The 23,659-nt window shown below is 40.5% G+C and overlaps 2 protein-coding genes across 5 annotated transcripts in view; both read left to right on the top strand.

Moving 5' to 3' along the window:
- The window catches only part of galnt14 (UDP-N-acetyl-alpha-D-galactosamine:polypeptide N-acetylgalactosaminyltransferase 14 (GalNAc-T14)), a 193,590-nt gene extending 185,339 nt beyond the window's left edge, over positions 1 to 8,251 (top strand). Inside the window, exon 15 of the mRNA XM_055016107.1 lies at positions 5,183 to 8,251. Within this exon, the coding sequence (XP_054872082.1) occupies positions 5,183 to 5,341 (159 nt within the window). The 3' untranslated portion in view covers positions 5,342 to 8,251. The remainder of the gene's footprint in view (positions 1 to 5,182) is intronic.
- A 919-nt stretch (positions 8,252 to 9,170) lies between these two features.
- Positions 9,171 to 20,282, top strand: angel2 (angel homolog 2 (Drosophila)). 4 transcript variants are annotated; one of them, XM_035958304.2, is made up of 10 exons: positions 10,106 to 10,243; positions 10,798 to 10,880; positions 12,113 to 13,047; positions 13,571 to 13,782; positions 14,102 to 14,171; positions 15,385 to 15,815; positions 16,084 to 16,219; positions 17,002 to 17,074; positions 17,452 to 17,582; positions 18,674 to 20,282. In XM_035958304.2, the coding sequence occupies exons 3-10, from the start codon at positions 12,120 to 12,122 to the stop codon at positions 18,835 to 18,837; spliced, it is 2,145 nt and encodes a 714-aa protein (XP_035814197.2). In that variant the 5' UTR covers positions 10,106 to 10,243; positions 10,798 to 10,880; positions 12,113 to 12,119; the 3' UTR covers positions 18,838 to 20,282. The 4 variants fall into 4 exon arrangements, with proteins under 4 accessions (XP_023148362.2, XP_023148361.2, XP_023148359.2 ...); XM_023292594.3 differs by lacking the exons at positions 10,106 to 10,243; positions 10,798 to 10,880 and adding an exon at positions 9,171 to 9,378; XM_023292593.3 differs by lacking the exon at positions 10,798 to 10,880 and having other exon boundaries at positions 10,086 to 10,243; positions 17,005 to 17,074.
- Positions 20,283 to 23,659: the final 3,377 nt, after the last annotated feature.

The raw sequence follows: 23,659 nt of genomic DNA, 5'->3' as shown, positions 1-23,659 counted from the left end.
AAACACACAAACGGCGCCGCTACATGTCCCGGCTGAGAGTGTGTGTGTTTCTGTGTGTGTCAGAAAGCACAGGAAGCAGAGCGATGATAGCTAATTAGAAGGAAGATTCACCGGAGAAACAGCCCAGAGCTGACTGGTAGAGAGACAGAGTGGGAGAGAGGAAGAAATGCAGAGTGAGGTTAAATTAAGGGTAGAAATGGGGAGGATGACGGGACGACAGACACTGAGAAAGACAGAGCAACACACAGAGAGTGTGTTGGAGACAGAACTAAACAGACCACCACACAGAGTGGGAGAGAAAGGCAGGGTGAGAAAGAAGGAAAGCAGAGGTGAAAATAAGCCGTTCAGCATGGGGAAAAGGTGTGTGGCAACATGGTGAAGTCTGAAAAATAGGCCGCTTCGTCTTCCAGAGAATGCTGAGAGACCTTACCCATTTATATAAATTCAGAAGTAATCTGCAGCCCTTACATGCACTTCCTGTCACATACACTTCAAGTCTTCTACACTTTCATGTGATGCCAGGATGACATATGTGACATTTATGGTTTTCAAGATAGAGACTATGACAGATTAGGTGATCACAGAGCCTTAAATTCCTGCTGTCAGTTGGCTCAGAGACACATCAGACTGAGTGAACTCAGCTTTACTCATAGCTTTTGGTCTTTATGGTCAGAGCTCTGAAAGATGACACTAACGTGAAAGTGCAATAAACTGCCATTTCTCAATTGGCCACTTGAAGCAAGTCCGAAAAGCAATTAAATTCCCATGGACCCCCAAGTTAAAATGCCCAACTTTATATTTAAAATAATACAGATGATCATGTTATCTGATATCCGTTTCTAAAAACAACTTAAAGCAACCAAGCAGCAACCTCAGGCCTGATAACAGAAGCCGCTCAAACTGCAGTTCCTCAAATGGCCACTTGAGAATGATTCCAAGACTGACGCAATCCCCATAGACCACCATGTTAAAATCTCCAACTTTACAGCAGAAACAAACATGTTTACAGCCTGGTACAAATAATTGTTTTGGCCTCTGTTCCTCATTTCCCCTCATGACAACTGTACAGCAGGTGAATTTGTATAAAAGCCATCTGTTCAAATGTATGAAGACACAAAGTTATAATAAGGGTCAGAAGTGCCTTAAAGCGCAGTACCAACAAGCACCACTACATTTTCCTTAAGTCATGCTAATTTTTTTGTTGACTTACCTCCTTCTGATCAGTGTCCTGGTTATCCATCTGAAAATAACACCATCATTACACAGAAATAAGGCCTTAATGTGCAACATTTAGGGGCATGGCTGTATGGATTGACTTGTATGGTCACAAATGATCTTATGATTTGCACAGGGGAGCAGTAATCAGGCTAGTATGGGTGGGTGGGCAACCCTGCTCCTCATTCCTCTCAGCCCTCTCTTTCAAACATTTTACTCCAAAAGCTCCAAGATGTTGACCAGGAGTTAGCAAACTTTAGTCTCCAAATCAACAGTCCACATCACAGTGGTCACTTCCATCTTTTATAATCTATACAGTCTATCCTTTATTTCATACAGTCTATGATGTGCACAGTTTGGGGGAGTTTTAATCAGATCCATCCCTCGTCCATCACTTCTGAGTCCAAAAATACTGAGATGGTGATGACCAAATTCCAAACAGAAGTCCACAAACCAATATTTGACGTCACTGTTGCTAAATCCATCATCTGCGGGCCACAGAAAGACTTGGCCCACAAACATAGGATCATAAAGCATGTATGTTGCAGAAGCTGACAAACCACGCCAGAGAAAACATTTTGACATGCTGGACACTATTATGTCCATGTGAGGTTCTTCTGTACAGAATCAGTTGTCTTACACTGTGGAACACTACATAGCCTAAAATGACAAACTGCTTTGCCCTACACTCTTTTTTGTCCCTGATACCACATCTGTTAAATTAGGCCGAGCTTGTAATCATATTCCAATATCGCAGGAATAAAAAAGGTTAATCCACAGATGTTCAGCAGTAACAGCAACCTTATTATGAGGTAACGGGCCTCATGCTAGAAAACAAACTAGTTTTTAAATTGAATGCACAAGTAAGATAAGAAAAGTGTTGACATCTCTCATGTATTAACTTTGGAGTGTGAGGTCTTCTGTTTGCATGGGAAAAAACCTATTCTTTGACTTACAAATACATAAATGTAAATATTTGGAGTTCAAATAGAATACTGGAATAATCAGGATTTTATATCTGCGACAGCTGAAATTGTACCGATTTACAGTCCAACTTCTCCAAGATGCTTGAAATAAACTACCTTCTAAGCAGCTTGACAAACTGTGAGCAAGTGTACCGAGGAGAATGGCAGGTATAAAGGCCACCCAAATATCGATTAGATACATGCATATGTATTATGTAACATAGTAGTCCAGACAGACTGGCTACCTCGAGAGCAAGTCAGCAAGGAATCAAATCGCAGACCCATGAAGTACAACTGAATTTTTATAGCAGCAAAAGTCCCAAAGGAGGAGATTTCAGTTGTGTCTGTCTGACTTGAGTCTGATCCCAGAGCAGTGAATCAGACTCCATCACACTGCAGTCAACCTGAGAAGGAACAAAAGGGTTATGAGCTTTAATGTATGTACAGTACTTAAAAGAAAGGCGTCTCGTATTGGATGTCAGCAGCTGCAGCAGTCAGTAATGAGGTGAATACTAATTGATTTACTTTTAATTATCCCTCTCTGTTTTTTCCAATTAAAAAGCTCTGCGGCCCGTCGCTGGCCTGTGATGAGCATCTCATCTTGACACCACCGCAGTAGACCCACACTGCAATTCTACCGAACAAACCCGCTGTGTGTGTTGTTACAAGGCCTTACGAGATCCAGATAACATGACGGTGATACGCTTCAGAGGCTCAGCCATTACAATATGACTGTTCTACACCAATGTACACGCTGACACAATGGAACTAACACACATGCAGGCAAATACATGCACAGACTCTGATTACACACATATACAAAGATACAGATATCACACGAGTTGCCCACACACGCATAATTACTGTTTTGCTGTTTTTTCATCGCTCTTTCTCTCCGCATTTATCTGTCAATCTGTTCTTCTCGCTCTCTGATGACTGGGTTTCAAACCCACTGCCAGATAAAAGCCTCTTTTCATGTCTGATCATATCTGCGGCTTTGTTTTTCCAGTTAAAAGAATCCAGCTATGAATAATGCACACACACACACACACACACACACACACACACACACACACACACACACACACACACACGCGCAAACGCACACTCAGCGAGTGTCTGCTTGGTCAAACAGCTGCTGGATCAAAGACAACAGTCAGGAGACGTCTCCATCTAGTGATGACTGAGGGGAATCACAGGGTCCATTACAAATCTAAAGCAGTCAGAACTTTGATTAACTTTATCATTACTTTACTATCAATATACCTAACAAAGGTGATTAGATGTGGCACAGTAGAAGTACAGTAATATATTAGTTTACATCTGGGTGGTTGTAGCTCTGTTGGTAGAGATCTAGAAGCCAATAATCAAAGGATTGGTCGTCCGATCGCTGTCTCGTCCGATCAAGATTCATAGCTGCTACTGAAGTATGTGTGTCAATAAACATGTCCGCTACATGATGTAAATGAATCATAAAAATAATAATAATCTGTCCCAGACAAAGTCACATGTTCTCAGAATTACTGTTTGCAATAGCTGTGACTCTGATACTAATCAAACAGTACTTTTGTTTCTTGAAGCATTATTTGAATAAAAAAGAAAATAACTGAGGCTGCACAGGTGGTTAGCACTGTTGCCTTACAGCTAGAAGATTACAGGTTCATGAGGATCCTGGGATCTTTCAGTGTCAGGTTTGCATGTTCTCCCTGTGCATGTGTGAGTTTAATCAGGTTTCTCCAGCTTCCTACCACAGTCCAAAAACATGCCGAGGTTAATTGGTGATTCTTAATTGTCCATAGGTGTGAATGTGAGTGTGATGGTTTGTCTCTATAAGTAGCCCTGTGATAGACTGGCGACCTGTTCAGGGTGTCAGCTGGGATGGACTCCAGCCCCCCCCAAGAGTCTAATGAGGATAAAGTGGGGTATAGATTGTTGCAGCTGCCATAAACTTTGTCAAATCGACACAGTAGTTTGTGATTTTTTTCTTTTTTTGTATACAACAAACAATAGCAAAAGATCAGTTCCATCTATAATGTAATGCACAAGTAGGGCGTTGGATGTTTGAACTTTAGTTTAATTGCACTTGAAGGGCTCTGATCAGCTGATTCTGTGATGTTAGAACACATCTATCATTGCCTCCTACATTTACATACCACAGTAGAAACTACTTCATATTATAACTGCCGTAACTGTATAACTATAGTCATTGCACAGCACCGTCTTTTGTAAGGCTGCTTTTTTCCTCTGGTGCATGATATAAACTTAAATCACGTGCGACATTGACAGGAAAGACTCTATCACTGAAAAGTTGTTTCCAGGAATCAATAAGCAGAATTGAAAATCCTATTTCTTAAAATCCTAAAAGTTGGCATCTGATTCCAGTTCAGGCCTGGTTCTCTGTGAAATCCCCGATGGACGCTGAACTGTGATTACTTTGGGTTTCTGCACTGACATTTTTGCTGCAGCAGCTTTTTTCTTTTTTTTAAGTTTGTAAAAGATGAGATTTTCTTTTTCAGCCATTCTGGTTGTGTCCCATATATTGTGTACTTTGGATTGAATCAGTGAGCTGTCCTTCAGTGCAGCATGTGCAGGTGTAGCTCTGAGACATTTGTTCTTACTTTGTATGCAAAAGAGTTTGACATCAGCTCCGTCATTGTCAGACTCCTGTTTCTCTGCATATTGCTGCTCAGTCATACAGTAATACAGCTGCTCTGCAGAGCACGACTGAAGACCTTTTCAGAGGTGTTTTAGTCGGCTGCAGGTTTCTGCATTCATAAGATCCTCCAAGCAACATCTCCTTTCTCTGCAGTACAGGAGCGGATCAATAGCAAGCAGAGTAAACCTGCCATAAAACCAAAATAAGGGCTCTTTGTTGGTTTGCAGAACTGAGCAGTAAATGTTGTGTTTTAATGTATATGAACTTCTCTAATTTAAGAGAAACATGTGGTTAAACATTCTTTTTTGAATTGTATTTTTTATTTTTTTTTTGCATTTTCCTGCAGCGGTGGCAGAAGTCAGGGACTCACCTGGAGCACCTCGTGTCTCGGTTCTGCTTGGACTCGGAAATGGCTCTGGATGGGATGGACTCTTCCCGGATGCTGGTGATCAGCCCCTGTGAACTGAGCGCTTACACACAGAGATGGGAGGTGCCCTTCTCCTGACCCCCGACCCCGAGAGCTTTCACCTCTAGAAACCTGCCCTGTCTCACCCATTCAGCGCCTCAAAGACCTGGGCAGAGTCAGCTGCTCGCACCGACTGAGCATGCATGAGCAGTCATGTCACGGTGCTGTGTCCAGGATATTGGAACAGAAAGCTGATGAAGACTTCCAGAGGTTTTTCCAAGGTGTTAGAGTGAAAAGAAATTCAGAACATTGTCAGGTATAAAATCCTGATTTATTAATGAGGTGCGCTGGATTGAAATGCTAGCAGGAGGAGAGGAGGCATTTAAAATGAGTGCTCTGTCGGTTTGCCTGGAGAATCAAGTATCTATTTTTAAGGCTGTTAAAAAGTTTGGTGGAGTTAAACTAAGTGCACCTTAAAACCCTGAACTGTCAAAGAGTCGAAATGGACAAAAACGTTGCTTGGAGGAAAAAAATCCGTCAGAGAATGTGTTATATAATCTTTTGGAATGAAAGTGTCTGTTTAAGAATCTGGGAATTAAAACCAAGCACAACTGGAGAATTTAATTTACTTGGTGAAATACCTGTTATTATCTTTACTGCAGTATAATTATCCTAATAGGATCCTTACTGGGGTGTGATCACAGGGCTGTACTATGAAGCAGGATTTGAAGTTGTCAGGTAGCTTTAGGTTTAACTCTGGGTTTTCAGTTGTTAACTTCCACTGAACCGCTAACCTGCTCCATGGTCGATTATGTTCCAGATAACAGATCAATACGTATAAAACTGCCACCTACTGACCAATCAGTTCTCTTGGAAAATGGCATCACCAGTCGTAGAAGATGCTGTGAAGCTCACTGAACAGACGCTGAGAATGCCTCAAAGGAGGGCAAGATTTTATAGAGACAGACTAAACTCTTTTCTATCCCTGATGAGCTTTCATATAAGAGATATAGATTCTGGGTGGAGGGAGCTTCAGTCTTCCTTTATTCATTTATTAATTTCCATATTGACAGCAAGACATTTCAAAGCCATCTCACTGTTCTGTTGTCCTTTAATTAAATTTATTAAAGCACTAAAGATTTACGGTAAAGCTATTCACCTGTTTAAATTCTGTTTAAATATTTGTTCCTTACTTAATCTCAAGACTATTTACCACCACCAGGGTTGCAGCTGAAAGAATAGGACTAAAACTGACTTACACACTAGGAGAACAGGCTACACATTCAGATCTGACTTAATGCTGGGGCAGTAAAATTAATGTTGACAGGCAATACTTTTTGCCATCTTACCTTCTTGCTTTCACCCTTTATTATATTTTTAAATTACCTGTATTGGCTTAAGATTATAATTTGTTCTGCTTGTGAGAAATATGCAGCTCAAGACCTGCAGGTTTTCTCATCTGGTGCCGATACTCCCCCCATATATGAACGCACACATTTCTTGATTCAGCATCACTGGTTTGACTTAATACGTTCCAGCTTCATGTGACAGGTCAGTGAGACTGATTTGTTGGGTTTAGTGAAGCCAAATAACATGAGGATATCCTGACTATGTTGAACTTGTTTCGTAGTACAGGCCTCTGGAACGCAGTAGTTAAGCCCATGTAAGTTGACCGACAGCACAAAATCCTAATTCACTTGTGTTTCTTAACCTCTGATCTTTGTCACCAAGCAGACTTAAATCATCTCAAATGTGGAAACTGACCAACAAATGAAAAAAAAAATTCTGTAAATTTCAAGATAACTGAATATAAAGTTCTCCCCAGAGGATGACAGAACCAAACACTCTAACAAAGAATGACTCAGATTTGTCTGAGTGGAGTCATTTGGGGATCATTTCTACAATTCTCCTTAAACAGGATTAAAAATATATAAATATCTACTATGAGATGTCAGATATCTCCATGTGCACAAAGTGGATGAGGCATTTTGTTGGCTGTTTAGACAACAGCTTCCATGTTAAACTTTTGTATTCTGTAGCTTTCTTTGCCGCCAGCAGATTTGATTGCAATAACGAAGGAACGAAGAGGATTTTAAGAGAAGGAAAAACGCAAACAAAGGCAAGACCAAGGAGGAAAATCCCAAGAGGGAACAGAAAGCCTGGAATTTAGAGCAAAACCAGGCTGAGCCACAGGTGCAAAGACAGATGTTATGATCGAGGAAAACCGCTGGAGATGGAGCAGATTTAAACAGAGGAAGCAGCAGAAGCACAGTAAAGGGCTACAGGTACATAAACAGACAAACAGGCACAGCGAGAAGAAACATGGAAGCAAGAGAGCAGGAAGAATGCTGCAGCACATCAAAATATCTCCTCCTCAGTTTCCCTCTGAGCAGATTTCTGCAACGTTTCTCTCTGCTCGTCCCTCTGAAGTGCTGCTGTGCATGTAAGACCTTTTCTACACGTTTGTTTTTTTCCACACATTTTAAAACTTCACTCACAATGATACTCCACCTGTTTCACTATAATTACACGGTCTTAAGTAATTAACATGCAAGTTTGGACAACACACAAAAACAATTCTGCTGTGTAGGCTCTATTCTCACAAAACTGTGCCCACTCTTAAGGCTTATTTTTAGTACCTGAGATTGTTTTTATTCTGAGCACACTAACATGAAATGAGGTTATCCCTGAACCTCAGCTGTTGTGGAGTTTTAACCCATGACCCTCCAGTTATGCTGCAGTCCTCTTTGGTCTTTCATTTCAAATTCCAGAAGAGTAAAGACACAGCTGACGGCATAAACTACTGACAAATGTTGAAGAAATCTTCTCTAAATCTTCCCAAACAATCATTTTAAAAGAGTAGCAGTCTGTTTCTCACATGATGGATTTCTAATTTTGGAACAAACTTCCCGGCATTACGGTTCTTTCCCCCTACAGTGTGTGTTTGACACATTCAGCTGCATCATTTTGATATCTTGTTTGACTCCTGAATAAAGGTTTTATAATGACCGTTTCTCTGTATGTTTGGGTTGTGGACAAGATGAGACATTTATCATTTTGGGATTTGGGAAACGCTGATCAACATTTTTCATTATTTTCTGACAATTTTTTAACCAATCAGTTAGTCAATAAATTAGAAAATAATAAACAGACTCATGAAAATCACAATTAGTTGCAGCCCTACAGTTACTGCTGTTACAATTACTATTTTACAGGTAATACTATTACATATGCTGGTACAACTCCACAACTGCAGTACTTTTGCATCACCAAACTTGTACCGACCAACTATCATTACTATTAAAATGCTTCATCATTCATTTTAGAGTTCTACTATCATTTTACTACAAGAGATGAGGAACAGAAGCTTCAGTTCTTCAGGTTTCTCCAAAAGACAAATGCTTCCTTTTACATATTTGCATATTCTCTTGGCTGGATGTTGATTTGTAGCTGTGTGGTTTCAGTGGGATTCATTTACTGAACAGCACAAGTTCTTATCTCCAAACTGGCACTGGGACTGTTTTGTGCACAGAGGTAAATAAAAGAGTAGATGTATGAGCCTCTTTATGTTTTCAAAATGCATCATTATAGGACCGCTCATTAACATAAACCCTATATTCTCATTTTTATTCCATCTGTTTGTCATTATCATTGGCCTCATACAAAGCCAACTAAATGTAGTATAAGTTGCATCTTTGGGCACTATTTTTCCTCTCTAGTGGATGTGTATTTACATCAGAATGAGCTGTCAGTAGTGCAGCAATAGCGAGAGTTTTACATCAGACAATGAGCCTAAAGAGAGAAGAAAAAAAGATGTGGACATTTATTGTGTTGCAGCTCTCATGTAAAGTGAAGCACACACACACACACACACACACACACACACACACACACACACACACACACACACACACACACACGCAGAGGGGGATGTACAGTACACTGGGCTGTGTGTGTGCTGAGGTTCCTCTCAGATCATTGCTCTCTGTATCCACACCGGGATTATCCTTCCTCCTCCGCTGCTTTACTTTAGACACCATATAGCAAAAAGAATGTCGCACATTAGAAGCTGACATTTTGTCTTTTCAACCCGTTTCTACCGACACCGCTGTCTTCTAGTGGAACCTCGATTTTACGTAAGTACAATGACCTTTTCATCTCGCCAGCCATTCCCTCCAAACCGCTCCAGTGAAAATACATAAAACGTGCTAACTCTCATGCTGATACCGTTTCTCTATTTCTGGAATCTCTCCACGGCGACTGGGTTTGCTAACGAAAGAATCGTGACATTACATGATGTGCCCGATAAAATAATAGATATGTAACGACTAGCCACGTTTCCAGTCGGGCCACTGTTCCGCTGTACCGACTCGGCTGTAGTCCGTTAACCGACTGTATCCTATCATTTGATGCTAGTACGCGGAAAGTAAAAACTACAAGTTCCAACGCTAAGAAGACGTTAGCCTCGATGATGCCTTTACTTTCCCTCGTGAAAGGTAAAGTTACGTTAACAGCTCATCGAAATTTAGTGAAAGAAGGCTTAGTTTAACTTGAATATATTATAATAAATTAGAATAAATTAGAATATTATTAGAATATTTATTAGAATAAATATATTCTGAATAATATATCAGTAGCAACACTTAAACATCTGTATTTTATCTTCTTTATTCGTCGCAACAGGACAACTAACTGTATTCTAAAGCTACATTGAGAAATATATGCTATTTCCTAACTGTCAGTCCAGTTCACAGACTGCACAAAACAGTATTTTTTTGCCAGCTTTGGAAAACACGAGCTTTGTCATTTGTAATTGAAGGCAGCACAGGTTTCCGCGCTCAGTCAGTACGTATGTGACTACGTCATATTTGTGCGGCTTGTTTTGGGTTTTAGCTTCAAAGCAGATTTTCAGTTAAAGCTTCGATAATGTTTACCCTTATAATTTATCTAAATGCATCCGAGCAGAAACGTAAACGATGATTCTTCTTTCTACGAGGAGAAGTAAGTTAAAGTGAGCTAGCTGCTAAGAGTTACTAGATAATTAGGCTGTTTCAGATGTGTTCATGTTCAGTGAGGCTAAAAACAGCCAACGGGAGATAACTGAAGGAGACTTTAATACACAGCGATCAGGGTTTATCGCAAACGTTACAGTACCTTGTCTTATGTGGTTTATTCTTTGAGTTGTTAGCCTCTGGTTTGTAACGATATTCACAATTAAATCAAATGAAATCATAATGAAAATTTCCACGTTTCACTCACAGATAAGAGGCAAAACTACAAAATATAGCAGCTAACAGCTAACATAGCTAACGCTGCGGCTGCTGCTTTTACTTTTAGTTATGGGAAATTGTTACACTAGCTTGTAAACTCGCTAATGCAATACAAAAAAAAAATAATAAATAAACATTATCAGTAGTATGTCAGTCTTCAGTCTTTGTCTTTTCTCTTCAGTTAGACCTATTAGCTAAATGTCAAGTCAAGTGTGAGGTGCTGTCTGGTTGGAGCTTCCTAAATGCGAGGTTTTGCTGCTTTTCGCTTTTCTTTTTCGTTGTAAGCTGAATACCTGTGGATTGTGGACTGCTGGACAACCAAACAAACATGTTTAGAACAATGTTTTGGACTTTCGGAAATGATGATGGTAATTTTTCACCTTTTGTTCTCTGGATAGATCAAACGTTTTACTGATTAACCAAGAATATAACAGGCAGACAACTTGGCAGCTTGACTTGAATAACTGTATTTGAAAAGAATTAATCATTCTACAGTGATCGTGGTGATTCTTTTAGAGCAGTGCATCTACACAGAAAAGAAAAATTCAGTTTAAAAAGGTTGGGAAAAAAAACATTTGGAAACGTTTCCATATGGTGTAACACTAGCAAAGACATCTAGAATAGTTTTTGCTTTGCATGGCGTTTAGATCTAGCTTTATACTTGTTCCACAGAGCTTTGTGGTGGCGGTTTAAATGGTCAAACAGGTCACTTATTTTGACTGGCAGCAATTACAAAACACTGCTGACAAAGTACCTTTCAGTGTTTCTGTGCTGTTCCATGCTTATTTTGCTGTTCACACGTGGTGCCTGTTTTTCAACAAGCTCTGTGCCTTGCAAATAAAATAAATAGAGAGAAAGTAAGCACACCTTTAAATTGGAGTAAAGGATGTTCTGTTGGACAGATTTCTTGTGTAGACTGGATGAGAACTGTGTGAGTTTGTTTTTGTATCAAGCAGCACGTTGTTGGATGATGTGTTTCAGTGCATTTGCCTTAATTCACATTGCATTTCTGGTGATATAACTATTGACATGCACACATCACAGTGTAGAAGGTAAAACGATAATTGACCGATTGACAGGTAATTTATATATGTGTGTGTGTGTGTGTGTGTGTGTGTGTGTGTGTGTGTGTGTGTGTGTGTGTGTGTATATATATATATATATATTTTTTTTTTTTTTTTTTTTTTTTTAATTAAATTTAGCCATGCTTTGGTTAAAGTCCTCAAATCTGCTATAATTTTCCTCTCATCTATTTACGTCATGTCTGATCAAATTTCTCATGTTACCTTAGTTCCTAACAGGAAATGTTTTCATTGTCAAGCCATGTGTAGATTTTTTTTTCAATTATTTAGTTGATTAAATGCTTTGTGTGGTCTATAAAATGTCACAAATCATAATTTCTTGAAGCCTGGCATGATTTCTTCACATCTCTAGTTTTGTCCAACCAACGATTCAATACCCTAATATGGTATTTTATTATAGCATAAGATAAATAAAAGCATTAAATTCCCACAACTGAGAGACTACAACGAGAGAATGTTTGATGTTTTTCTCTACGTGTTGAATTCTATATAATTTCCTCTCTGATCTCACCCTCCAGTCACCCCATGTTCCTTCGCCGGCTGAGCTCTTTCAGCTCATCCCTCCCTCCCTTCAGCCATCCTGCTCTCTCCCAGGCCGGCTTTAGGAGCAGCAGTGCCTCCTCCTACCTCCCCCACTTCAGCCCCGCTCCTCACCCATGGTCGTCTGTGCGGGGATTTCCACCCTGGCCTCCTCAGCTCCCCCACTCCCACCCATCAGCCCACCAGTCCTTCAATGGTAGGACGTTACGCCATCTGATTATCAACCCTGGGCCCTTTGGAGGTCGCTGGCGTTCATTCTACACCACTGCAGGCGGCATGATGGACCGTCCTGACAGAGACAGAGAGCCTCCATACAAACGGAGGAAGAGTGTGGAGGATAAAAAGAGCACTGAACAAAGTGAAGGACACAGAGCAACAGGAGGCAAGTCTATGCAGGGAGGCTCCAGGAGAGAGCACCATCACCAGGGCTCCGGCATGGACAGCAGCCTCCGATCGGACCATCACCTCCAAGACGGAGGTCGAGACAGAGGAAAGAATGGAGCTGGGAGAGGTGTCAGTAGGGAAAACAGCAGAGATAAAGATGTAGAAAGGACTAAAAGTGTGACTAAAGACAGACAGCGAAAGGACCTTTCCAGTAGAGATGGATCTCCACATCGAGGGAGGAGGGAACATCAGCAGAGAGATTCACAAACTGTAGAGCCCAGGACTCAGGATACAGTTTCAGTCCACAAGCCCAACCCCTGGTTTAAAAATAAGAGTACTGAGGAGCTGGGTGGGCTTCACAGGAACACAAAGGGGCCAGCAGAGCAGCAAAGGGATGGAGGTCATGATGGGGGGCAGTGGACGGGACTTGTTTCTCATTCTCGCAGCACCACTGTCCCCTCAAACCCATGGCAGGTGGCCGGAGCAAACAGACAACATCCTCCACCTGGAGTCTCACAACCTGTAAAACGTAAGTTGATTCATTTAGTTCAGTATGTTCTAGCTTGTTGGCATCTCTGCTAGCCATTTCAACACACGCCCATTTTTAGATGTAGTTTTGCAGATAGGTGCTGACTTTAGTTCATCTAAATTCACCATCAAAAGCTGACTGTTCATGAATAGATCAGCTAAGAAAAGTTTGCTATTCAGTACAATAACATACAGCTTGAATGCAAATCTGAAAAGACTCAAATAAAGTGCATGTTCTGTGTCAGGGATAAACACTTTCAGCCAGAATGAAGCTTCTCAGAATGGAAGCAAACCTGCTCACAGTGTTGGTAACATCTGTAATTACCACCTCAGGCCACATATACATGACATAATCATTACTCAGTCATTTTTGCTGATTGTTACAGGTAGAACTTAGAGATGATGTAAAGTCCTTGAGCAAACATTCACCATCAGTGTGATCTTTATTTTTTTTAAAATAAGTCCCTGGAACTTGTCTTAAATCACACACTCCTCCCTCCATCTTCCTCATCTCTTCTCCTCAGCTCTGCAGAGACACTGGGAGGCCTGCAGTTCTGACCTCCAGCCACCAGGGGACAGCACAGTGTTTGACTTCTCAGTGATGTCCTACAATATTCTGTCCCAGGAGCTACTGCAGGACAACGCCTACCTTTACCGCCACTCTAACCCCAGCGTCCTACCTTGGGAGTACCGACTGCCCAACCTGCTGGCTGAGATCCAGCAGCACAACGCTGATGTGAGTGGATGAGATGTGATCAAACTTGAAACGGTATGTTTAGTCTGAGGAACAGATGGAGCCTCACTGCAGAGACTTTTGCCCGTTCAGGTCCACCTCTGACGCTGAGCAGTATGGCTTGAACTGCTTCTGGTTCATTGCACTGGGACACTGTTATACTGAAACACACCAAACTGTTGCCACAAAGACGCCAAAACATGGTCATATTCTTTAGTGTTAATGAAGCACCAAACCATGAACAACTGCAATGACAGGAAAGTGTGTGTCCACATACTTTTTACTATTCAGTGTAAGTTAATGAAAACTCTTATTTTTCTAGATCCTGTGTCTACAGGAGGTTCAGGAGGACCACTATGAAAACCAGATTAAACCTGCTCTACAAGCACTAGGTAGGAATTCTTGTTTGTGTGTATGTCCACTACCGTTCAGAAGTTTTGGGGTCACCCAGGCAGTTTCATGTTTTCCATTTAAACTCACACTTTCATTCATGTGCTAACATAATTTCACGAGGGTTTTCTAATCATCAATTAGCCTTTCAACACCATTAGCTAACACAATGTAGCATTAGAACACAGGAGTGATGGTTGCTGGAAATGTTCCTCTGTACCTCTATGGAGATATTCCATTAAAAATTTCCTGCTAGAATAGTCATTTACCACATTGACAGTGTCTAGACTATATTTCTGATTAATTTAATGTTGTCTTCATTGAAAAAACTGCTTTTCTTTCAAAAATAAGGACATTTCTAAGTGACCCTAAACTTTTGAATGATAGTGTATGTGTATGTCTGTCTTTGTGAGGAGTAATTTGAGTTTGGAATACGTTAAAAGCATTATAGTCTGTCCGTACTCTCAGACAGAAGTTCACAGGGTTGTCTCAGGATTTAGACTTGGTTTTAAAGTTCTGCCTAGAATCAGGTTCAGGTCAGGGTGAGGGTTTGACAGGAGGTGATATGAGGTGGGGTTTGCCATTCTCCTGGATAGCAAAATGACCAAAATACATCCCCATTGTTAACGTACCATTATTTATGGACATGGCTGTATATGTGGTAGGTGGTGGTGAAGGAACAAGATGCTGCTTATTTTATTTTCCCTGTTAAAAAATAACCGCTCACCTGCTGGGGTTCAGCATTGAGTAATGATGGTAAGGGTTAGTCTGTGGGCAGTTTTTACTCCTGTCATATTTGTCCTTACTGTGGCCTCACTTTTCACTGTATTACAAAATCCTGCACCTCTATGGAAACCACCATGGCCAGAAGGAGGGAGACTTACAGTATCATAGTTACAAGCCAGGTTTTTTCAACTTTTGTTTCGTCCTTTTTATAAGTTCCCACAAGTGTTACAAACACTGAAAAATTGTGGCTTTATATACTATAGATCATTTACAACTTACTATATTTCTTTCCATACTTGTGTAGTATCTGTTATGTGAACACAGCCTGCAAGTTCTGCCAAAAAGTCCCTAAATTTGTATCGCATATTGTGATAACAAGGAAAATTTGATTCGTCTGTCAGTCCTAGTGTGTATGTTAATATAGATTTCTGTTTGTTTTCCTTTTTTTTTTTTTAAATTGTGTATTATGTGTGTGTGTCTGTTTCTTAGGTTACCACTGTGAGTATAAGAAACGGACAGGAAGGAAACCAGACGGTTGTGCTGTTACCTTTAAGACCTCTCGCTTCTCCCTGCTGTCCTCCAACCCTGTGGAGTTCTTCCGTCCCGGCGACGCCCTCCTCGACCGGGACAACGTGGGATTGGTACTGCAGTTGCGACCAAACGACACTATCGGCCAGTCAGATCCCTCCGCTTTCATCTGCGTCGCCAACACTCACCTTCTCTACAACCCTCGCCGTGGTGACATCAAACTGGCCCAGCTGGCTATCCTATTGGCTGAGATCGGTCGGTTGTCCCACCTCCCGGATGGATCTGCCAACCCTGTTGTGCTGTGTGGGGATTTTAACTCCACTCCATGGAGTCCACTGTACAACTTCCTGACCACAGGCTGCCTGGATTATCAAGGAATGCAGATTGGCGTGGTGAGACACGGTGCTGATGCTGCTGAAACAATTCATCTGAATATGAACGACATTGAAGTCTAGCAAAAACGGTCTTTGTGATTTTTCAGCTCAACAAATGTGCAGATTGACCGCTTTTATTTACATCACTGCAGACTGAATATGTTTGATTGTTGTTTACGATGTCACTTTGACCCTTTGTAACAGGTCAAACAGTTAGTAAATTCAATCTGTAAATATCTGTAATAAAAGTTTGACCTTTGTTGTGTTTCTGTGTGCGTTTGTGCAGGTGTCGGGTCAGGAGAACAGTCCCAGAGGTCAGCGTCTTCTCACGTCTCCGATCTGGTCTCACAGATTGGGAATCACCCATCAGTGTCAGTATGAGAACAAACCCACTGCTGAGTGTTCCCCCACCAGCCCGACAGGTGAACTTTACCTCCAGGTTAAAACTACACACTGATACATAGCACTGCCGCAGTTATGACTAGCATCAACCCTTTCTTTAAAGGAGGAGACTGAAATAGAGACTTTTTGGATCCTGGTTTGTCTTAAAAACTTTAGATGCCAGAAACTGGGAGTTTTGGAAACGATGACATGACACTCATGTTCACTTCCTGACTGGGTCTTTACTCTCACTTTGTGTCATTTCCTGATTTGTCACACTTGTGTCACATGACTCCTTTTCTTAACAAAGCACAGACATTTTACCCAGAGTTCCAGTGGTTAATTCAACCAGGATACCAAATTGCATGTTGCTGACCTTGTTGTCCATGCTCAGAAACCTCTGATTTTAGAAAATACGACAGAACAACCGGCCTTCTGCTTCATGTTTACACCAGCACACCTAGTGTACATGAATGGTCGTACAACAAGCATTTTCAGCATTTCAGGACTTGTAGTGTAGTATTCTTAAACAGCACTATCTTAGTTCAGACTTGGAGCCATTGTAGTGAAGTTGTTTCAGAGTACCTGTGTGGTTCAATTTAACTTAGTTTGATTAATGTAAGAAAAAATGTCTTTGAAACCTGTTGGATCTCTAAAGGAATTGTTGAATGTTTTAGGAAATATACTGTATTAGTTGAGAAGGTACTGCTCTAATGTTGTTAATGTAGGTGTATAGTTATGTTTAGTTTTATTTCAGGTGAAGTTATATGTTGATGATTAATGTGTTGTTGAGCTTCAAATTGAAGCTGTCTTTCTGTATCAGCAGTAGAAGGAGCAATCTCTAATCTGTCAGTAGAAGACCTCGCTGCTAAAGCTGCTGCTGCTGCTTTCAACAGGTAACATCTCTCCCTTCCTTTACTGCCTTTGTTCCTTCCTTCATTCCTCTCTTCAAATTGTAGTAATCAGTTGATCTGACTGTGAAAACAGCTGCAGCATTCTTGGAAGTGTCCTCTTTGTTAAGTTTTGAAATGTTGCACAAATACTGAAAGAATTCTAAAATATGAATTTAATGTCTTTGCACGGCAAAATCAGTTTCTATCGCAATTTGCTTTTATATATTAAGTGATTAAGTGATTTCTTCATTAAGTGAGCATCTGTACTGTTAAATATTAGTCAGGTTTCTGTTCAGCACTTGGATAAATAACACAGATCTTGTTCCAAGTGTGTAAAGTAGAGTGTGCAGCACACACACACTGACCTTGTGTTTGTACAGAGTGAGGATTGAGCACAGCCTGAAGCTGCACTCATCCTATCGACACCAGCTGATGCCTGACGGGAGACCTGAGATCACCACTTGTCACTCCCGCACAGCCATGACAGTGGATTACATCCTGTACACTCCTGGTACTGACACACGCACGCACGCACGCACGCACGCACGCACGCACGCACGCACGCACGCACGCACACACACACACACACACACACGCTGCCACCTGCTTTGAGAAGCTTAAGTGTGAACCATCAGGCCTGTCACTTCTGTTGCAATGACCAAGGTGCTGATTGATAGTTAGGATATGCCTTTCTGTTTAACTGGTTAATCCAGATGTCCACTTTCTGCACATTATTTCGTTGGCATTTTTTGATGTTTACTGCTAGGTGATGTCCTGAAAAAGTAGAATAACATATACACTACTATTCAAAAGTTTGGGGTCACCTAGAAATGTCCTTGTTTTTGGAAGAAAACATTTTTGTCTTTCTTTTTTTTAGTCATCCTCCTAAAAAGACACAATTACCAGGAGACTACTTGCACAATCTACCTCTGAAAAACAGACGGACAGATGCTCCAGACTGCTCCAGGCACAGGAGCTATCAAAGGAAATTAGTTTCTGTGACACCTACACTACCATTCAAAAGTTTAGGGTCACGTAGAAATGTCCTTAGTTTTGAAAGAAAAGCAGTTTTTTTTCAATGAAGATAACATTAAATTAATCAAAAATACAGTCTAGACATTATTAATGTGGTAAATGACTATTCTAGCTGGAAACAGTTGATTTTTAATGGAATATCTCCATAGGGGTACAGAGGAACATTTTCAGCAACCATCACTCCTGTGTTCTAATGCTACATTGTGTTAGCTAATGGTGATGAAAGGCTAATTGATGATTACAAAACCCTTGTTGCAATCATGTTAGCACATGAATAAAAGTGTGAGTTTTCATGGAAAGCATTAAATTACCTGGATGACACCAAACTTTTGAACAGTAGTGTATTTGTTTGCCATATCATCCTGCTGGTTTTCCCACATACTTAAATATGTCAGACTGTGATAACATGACAGTATAAAAAAATGCTTCATTTGACAAAACCTGCAGAAACTATGGTCAGGATTTTCTTCTTCTCTCCCTGTTTTCCAGTTTCCTTCTCTCTGTCTCTTAATCTTTTAATCTCAGTCACATCAGTCACACTTTCTCTGTCTGCTCTCCTTTTAAAAGATTTCACCCAACCTCCTTCACTTCCTGGTGGGCGGGGCCTCCAGCTGCTGGGCAGGCTGTCATTGGTCGGTCAGTCAGAGCTGGAGGAAGTCAACGGTCTGCCGAATCAGCACCACTCATCGGACCATCTGCCTCTCCTGGTTTGCTTCCGCTTCCAGCGCTGACCTGGTCTCCTCACACTGATGGAGGACAGACAGTCACAACAGTTCTGGTACTAACAGTGCAGCTCAGCTCAGGGAAGAATGGAGCATGTAAAAGGTTTGATAAATGAACAGTCACACACTCACTGAATATTCAAACTAAGTTTCAAATGCAAGTTTTCCAACACATGGTCAAGAAAGAGGATGAGGTGCCAAACACGGATTAAGTGCTAAATTGTCTGTGACCCTTGTTGAGTTAATCATCTTTAGGGAGCAACTTTTTTTAAAGTCTTTCTGCTAAAACACAGCTGGCTGCAGGTAAAATGAAAACTCCCAAGAGGAAAATGTATCCACTTAAAGTCTGATATCCAGTTGAAATGGGTTATAATATCCTATGGTTAATACAACAAAGACTGACAATAAAATGAATATTTGCTTACATGTTTTGCATGTAAGATTCTGCACTGTGGTGCAGTTTTCTGGTAATTTGAAAGAAGTTTTTTGAAGAGCTCATGAAATCCAGCACACGTTTCATAAACACAAGGAAGCGGTTTTTGACCTAAAATTTGAATTATCAGTAAGTAAGCAAGGTGACATTTCATACAAAGCACTTGTTGTTAGCACTCATCAGTAAGAAGATTAAGGAAAGTTTACATTTTATTCTGCAAATTTATTCTCACTAATAATTTGTCACCGGCAGCCGGCCTGTTCTTGCTGTCCTGTGTTGCTCCTAAACTTTCAGAAGCTACAGATCCGTAAACATCACCTGTATGTGTCGTCATTGATCATTCTGATATTAATATTTCACTTGATTTTTCAAATGTAGAGAGGTTTGCATTAGTATTCTTTTTCAGGTTTTAGAGACAGCTGGCATTCATTTAACATTTTTATTGGTATATAAAGTTTACTTTCATCTGATCACTTTCTTTCTGGATGTGAATCTACGAAGAGATTTTAAATCTATTTTTTTAACCTGAACATTAACATTTGTGCTGCTGAGGTGGAAAGATACTTGATACCTTTATTATGCTGAGATGAAGGGGGTCTGTTCGTTTAGTTTTTAAAAAATGTTTTGAAAAGAAAAAACGTATGTACAGTTGCCCCTGTGTCATGGCCTTGAAATGGTTTACTTTAGCGCACTGTGCCAAAAAACATAACATTCATACAAAATGAAGCACCACGCTGTACAGTGAATAATTATTTGTTTGAGTTTGATTATTTATAATTAAAAATAGAGGTTCTATAATTTATTTTACTTCACACATTTACACATTTAACCTGCAGATCCAACCTGTAAAACTTGTTATATTGTCCAGCAAGGACTATAAATTTGGATTATCTATGAAATTAGTGCATTTTGTACAAACTTGTACATAATCAACAAATGATAACAAGGACCGGATGTATTTTTCTAGCATTTTGGAAAGAGTTGACGTTTACAGTTTGTAAATAAAAGATTAGCATTTTTACATGTGGCAACTGTTTTTTATGTGTCTGGAGTGTTTTCTGAGTTTTAAAACAAGCATACAGTATCCAACAGAAGTGAGTACGTCCCTGTGCAATATCATTTATGTATCAAATGATTCACTATTGTGTCATGTCAATAAATCCATCATTTTGTAAAGTGTAGAATATTTCCATGAGCAATCAACAACAAATAATTTAGAATGACTAAATTAAAAATACGGGCCCCAAACTAGAAACTCAACAACATAAACTAAACACAATGTCACTGACACACAAGAGAACTTTTGATGACTGAGGTAAAACTAAGTACACTTGATTTCCTAGTCAGGCTAATTGCATGAACATGGTTCTGACATGAGCTAGGAATACCACAACTTTCTCACTTTAAGATGTGTTTCCCTTATCTGCATGTCTGCATCATGGCCGCACATGGAAAAGAATTGGCAGAGGAACCAAAAATTTTGCGTGTCTGATCTTCGTGAAAAGGATACAGGAAGATCAGTCGAAACGCAGTTGCAGCAGGAGGTATGGAACAAGCCATAGTACCACGAATCAGAGCTGCAGCAGTCATTCTCCTAGAATGGCACCGAACAGGAGACTACTTGCACAATCTACCTCTGAAAAACAGGCGGACAGATGCTCCAGACTGCTCCAGGCACAGGAGCTATCAAAGGAAATCAGTTTCTGTGACTCATACACTACCTTTCAAAAGTTTGGGGTCACTAAGAAATGTCCTTATTTTTGAAAGAAAGGCAGTTTTATTTCAGTGAAGATAACATTAAATGAATCAGAAATACAGTCTAGACATTATTAATGTGGTAAATGACTATTCTAGCTGGAAACAGCTGATTTTTAATAGAATATCTCCATAGGGGTACAGAGGAACATTTCCAGCAACCATCACTCCTGTGTTCTAATGCTACATTGTGTTAGCTAATGGTGTTGAAAGGCTCATTGATGATTAGAAAACCCTTGTGGAATCATGTTAGCACATGAATAAAAGTGTCAGTTTTCATGGAAAACAGGAAATTGTCTGGGTGACCTCAAACTTTTGAACGGTAGTGTATATGGATGGCATCAAAATAAATACCTGTGCAGGTGACCACAACATCTTGACCCAGAACCTTCACCCTCTGCAGTGTGGTTCCCAGAGGCAGTTTCACACACATCTGTGGTTCTGCAACAGACGTCTGGTGGTACCAGATGCAGCATCATTGTAGGATCCTGACAGGTGACCACAGTCATCATGTTCTCTCGCAGCCTGAAGTACAGACACGCAGAAGTAAATTTTGCCAAACAACATGAAAAGAAGCCTGATGAATTTTGGGGGCACATTGTTTAATCAGGATTCATTTATTTGGTTTAGATAGGGTTGACATGTTTGCTGTGAACCTATTCAGGACTGCCACAGTGACTGCATAGTCCTGACAGTGAAGCTCGGAGGTGGGAGTGTGATAATATGGAGCTGCATGAGTGCGAAAGGTGTTGAGGAGATGATGTTTATTTATGGACTGTCTGTGGATATACCAAAATACTGGTTGATTAAATGACTCTCAGTCTGCAAAAGCTTGACCAAAGATAAATATTGCAGAATGATAACAATTCAGAGCTCAATGCCAAAATCACACAAGAGCCTCTAAAGAAGAATAAAGTGAAAACTATGTCCTGGACAAGTAAGCTGAATCACGTAGAACAGCTTTGGGGTATTTTAAAGAGAAGCAGAGAGAAACGCAACACTTCCAGCTGAAAAATATTGGCTGTGAGGAATGACTGAACATCTTTCCAGAAGTTTGTGCCATATTGAGGAGGATGAATACCGTGCTGTAAAAAAGAGGTGGATGTACAAAGTACTGAAAAAACAAAATTTTTTTTCTCAGTAATGAAAGTTGCAGTGTTTTTAATTACACCGAGTTCTTATGGTGAGGCCTGATAGTAAACAAGTAATCTTTCATTTTAATTGCATGCAAATATCCTGCTGTTCAACTACTTTGATACAAGTTTGAATTATTTGGCATGTAATCAATATTGCACAGGGAGTTACTCACTTCTGTTGTGTATTGCACACATGCTGTTTAATAGAAGGTGGCTATTTTATAGAGTTCTTGATTGATTGTCACCCAGACAAACAGGAGGATTCTGTCATCTCTTACTCCTGAAGCTTAGAATATGTAATGAGACTATTTTAATGCTTGATGCCAAAGAAAGATGGCTCCTTTTCTTGGTCACATCTAATGAGAGTTGATTGCTTTCCCCTTGTTCATTTATCCTCTGAGGAATAACTTTTTAATAGAGGATGCAGCTGTTTTCCCTCCATTTATGTCCTCCTCAGTGTAATACAAAACATTTGTTTTTGCTTATTGCAGTGCATGATGGGACACTGCTGCTTGGCATGGCTGGGTGTTACTAATGGATTGGACATTGAATGTCTCTGCAGAACGGGACCCACATCTTTCCGCTGTAGTGCGCGTGACGTGACAAATGGCTGCATCGTTTACATCGACTCGCCTCAAAAAACACTGTGTGTTCCGGATTCAGACCTCTCAGTATTCTGAGCATCACTCTGCACTGCAGCAAGGCTCTGGGCCAGATCTCAACAGGCTTCACAGACGTCCTTATGTCTGTTCTTATAGCGGAGACCACATGGGCCGAGTTTCAGAACCGCTGTGGCAGCCATCCTCATTTACAAGGATGGTGCTTGGTGTGATAGTTACATAAAAGTCTAAAATAGAAACACACCTCAGTACCTGGACAGAGGTATTGGAGTTAAAGACACTGTAATGGTTTAATGGCGAACATCACCATATTGTTGACTCTGAGAAAAAATATTCCCATTAGTCATTTAGCAGCAAAAAAACAAACCAAAAAAAATACATTCATCCATTATCTATATACCTAAATCCTCATTATAGTCACGGGGGAACTGGAGTCTATCCGAACTGACTTAGGGTGAAGGCAGGGGACAACCTAGACAGGTCACCAGTCCATCACAGGGCTACACATAGAGACAAACAAGCAGACTCACATTCACACCTATGGACAATCTAGAGTTACCAATTAACCTCAGCATGTTTTTGGACTGTGGGAGGAAGCTGAAGTACCCGGATTAAACCCACACATGCACAGGGAGAACATGCAAACTCCATGCAGAAAGATCCCAGGAAGGCCAGGGATCTTCTAGCTGCAAGGCAAAAGTGCTAACCACCAAGCTACTGTGCAGCCCCAAACAACAACAGAAAACATAGAAAAGAAAAACTGTAATTATTAGTGATTGCAGAGACTGTCAGAGTTAAAACAGCCAAACTAGCTGTGGAGTTTCACATGCAGTGACAAAAAAGGTATTAATCTGTTTGTATTTTAGTATGTCTAGACACTGACTACA

The sequence above is a fragment of the Amphiprion ocellaris genome, chromosome 12 (genome assembly GCF_022539595.1).
Source record: "Amphiprion ocellaris isolate individual 3 ecotype Okinawa chromosome 12, ASM2253959v1, whole genome shotgun sequence".
In the NCBI taxonomy this organism is placed as follows: domain Eukaryota; kingdom Metazoa; phylum Chordata; class Actinopteri; family Pomacentridae; genus Amphiprion; species Amphiprion ocellaris.
The sequence above is the reverse complement of the archived record's forward strand: the minus strand, read 5'-3'. Positions and strand labels throughout refer to the sequence as shown.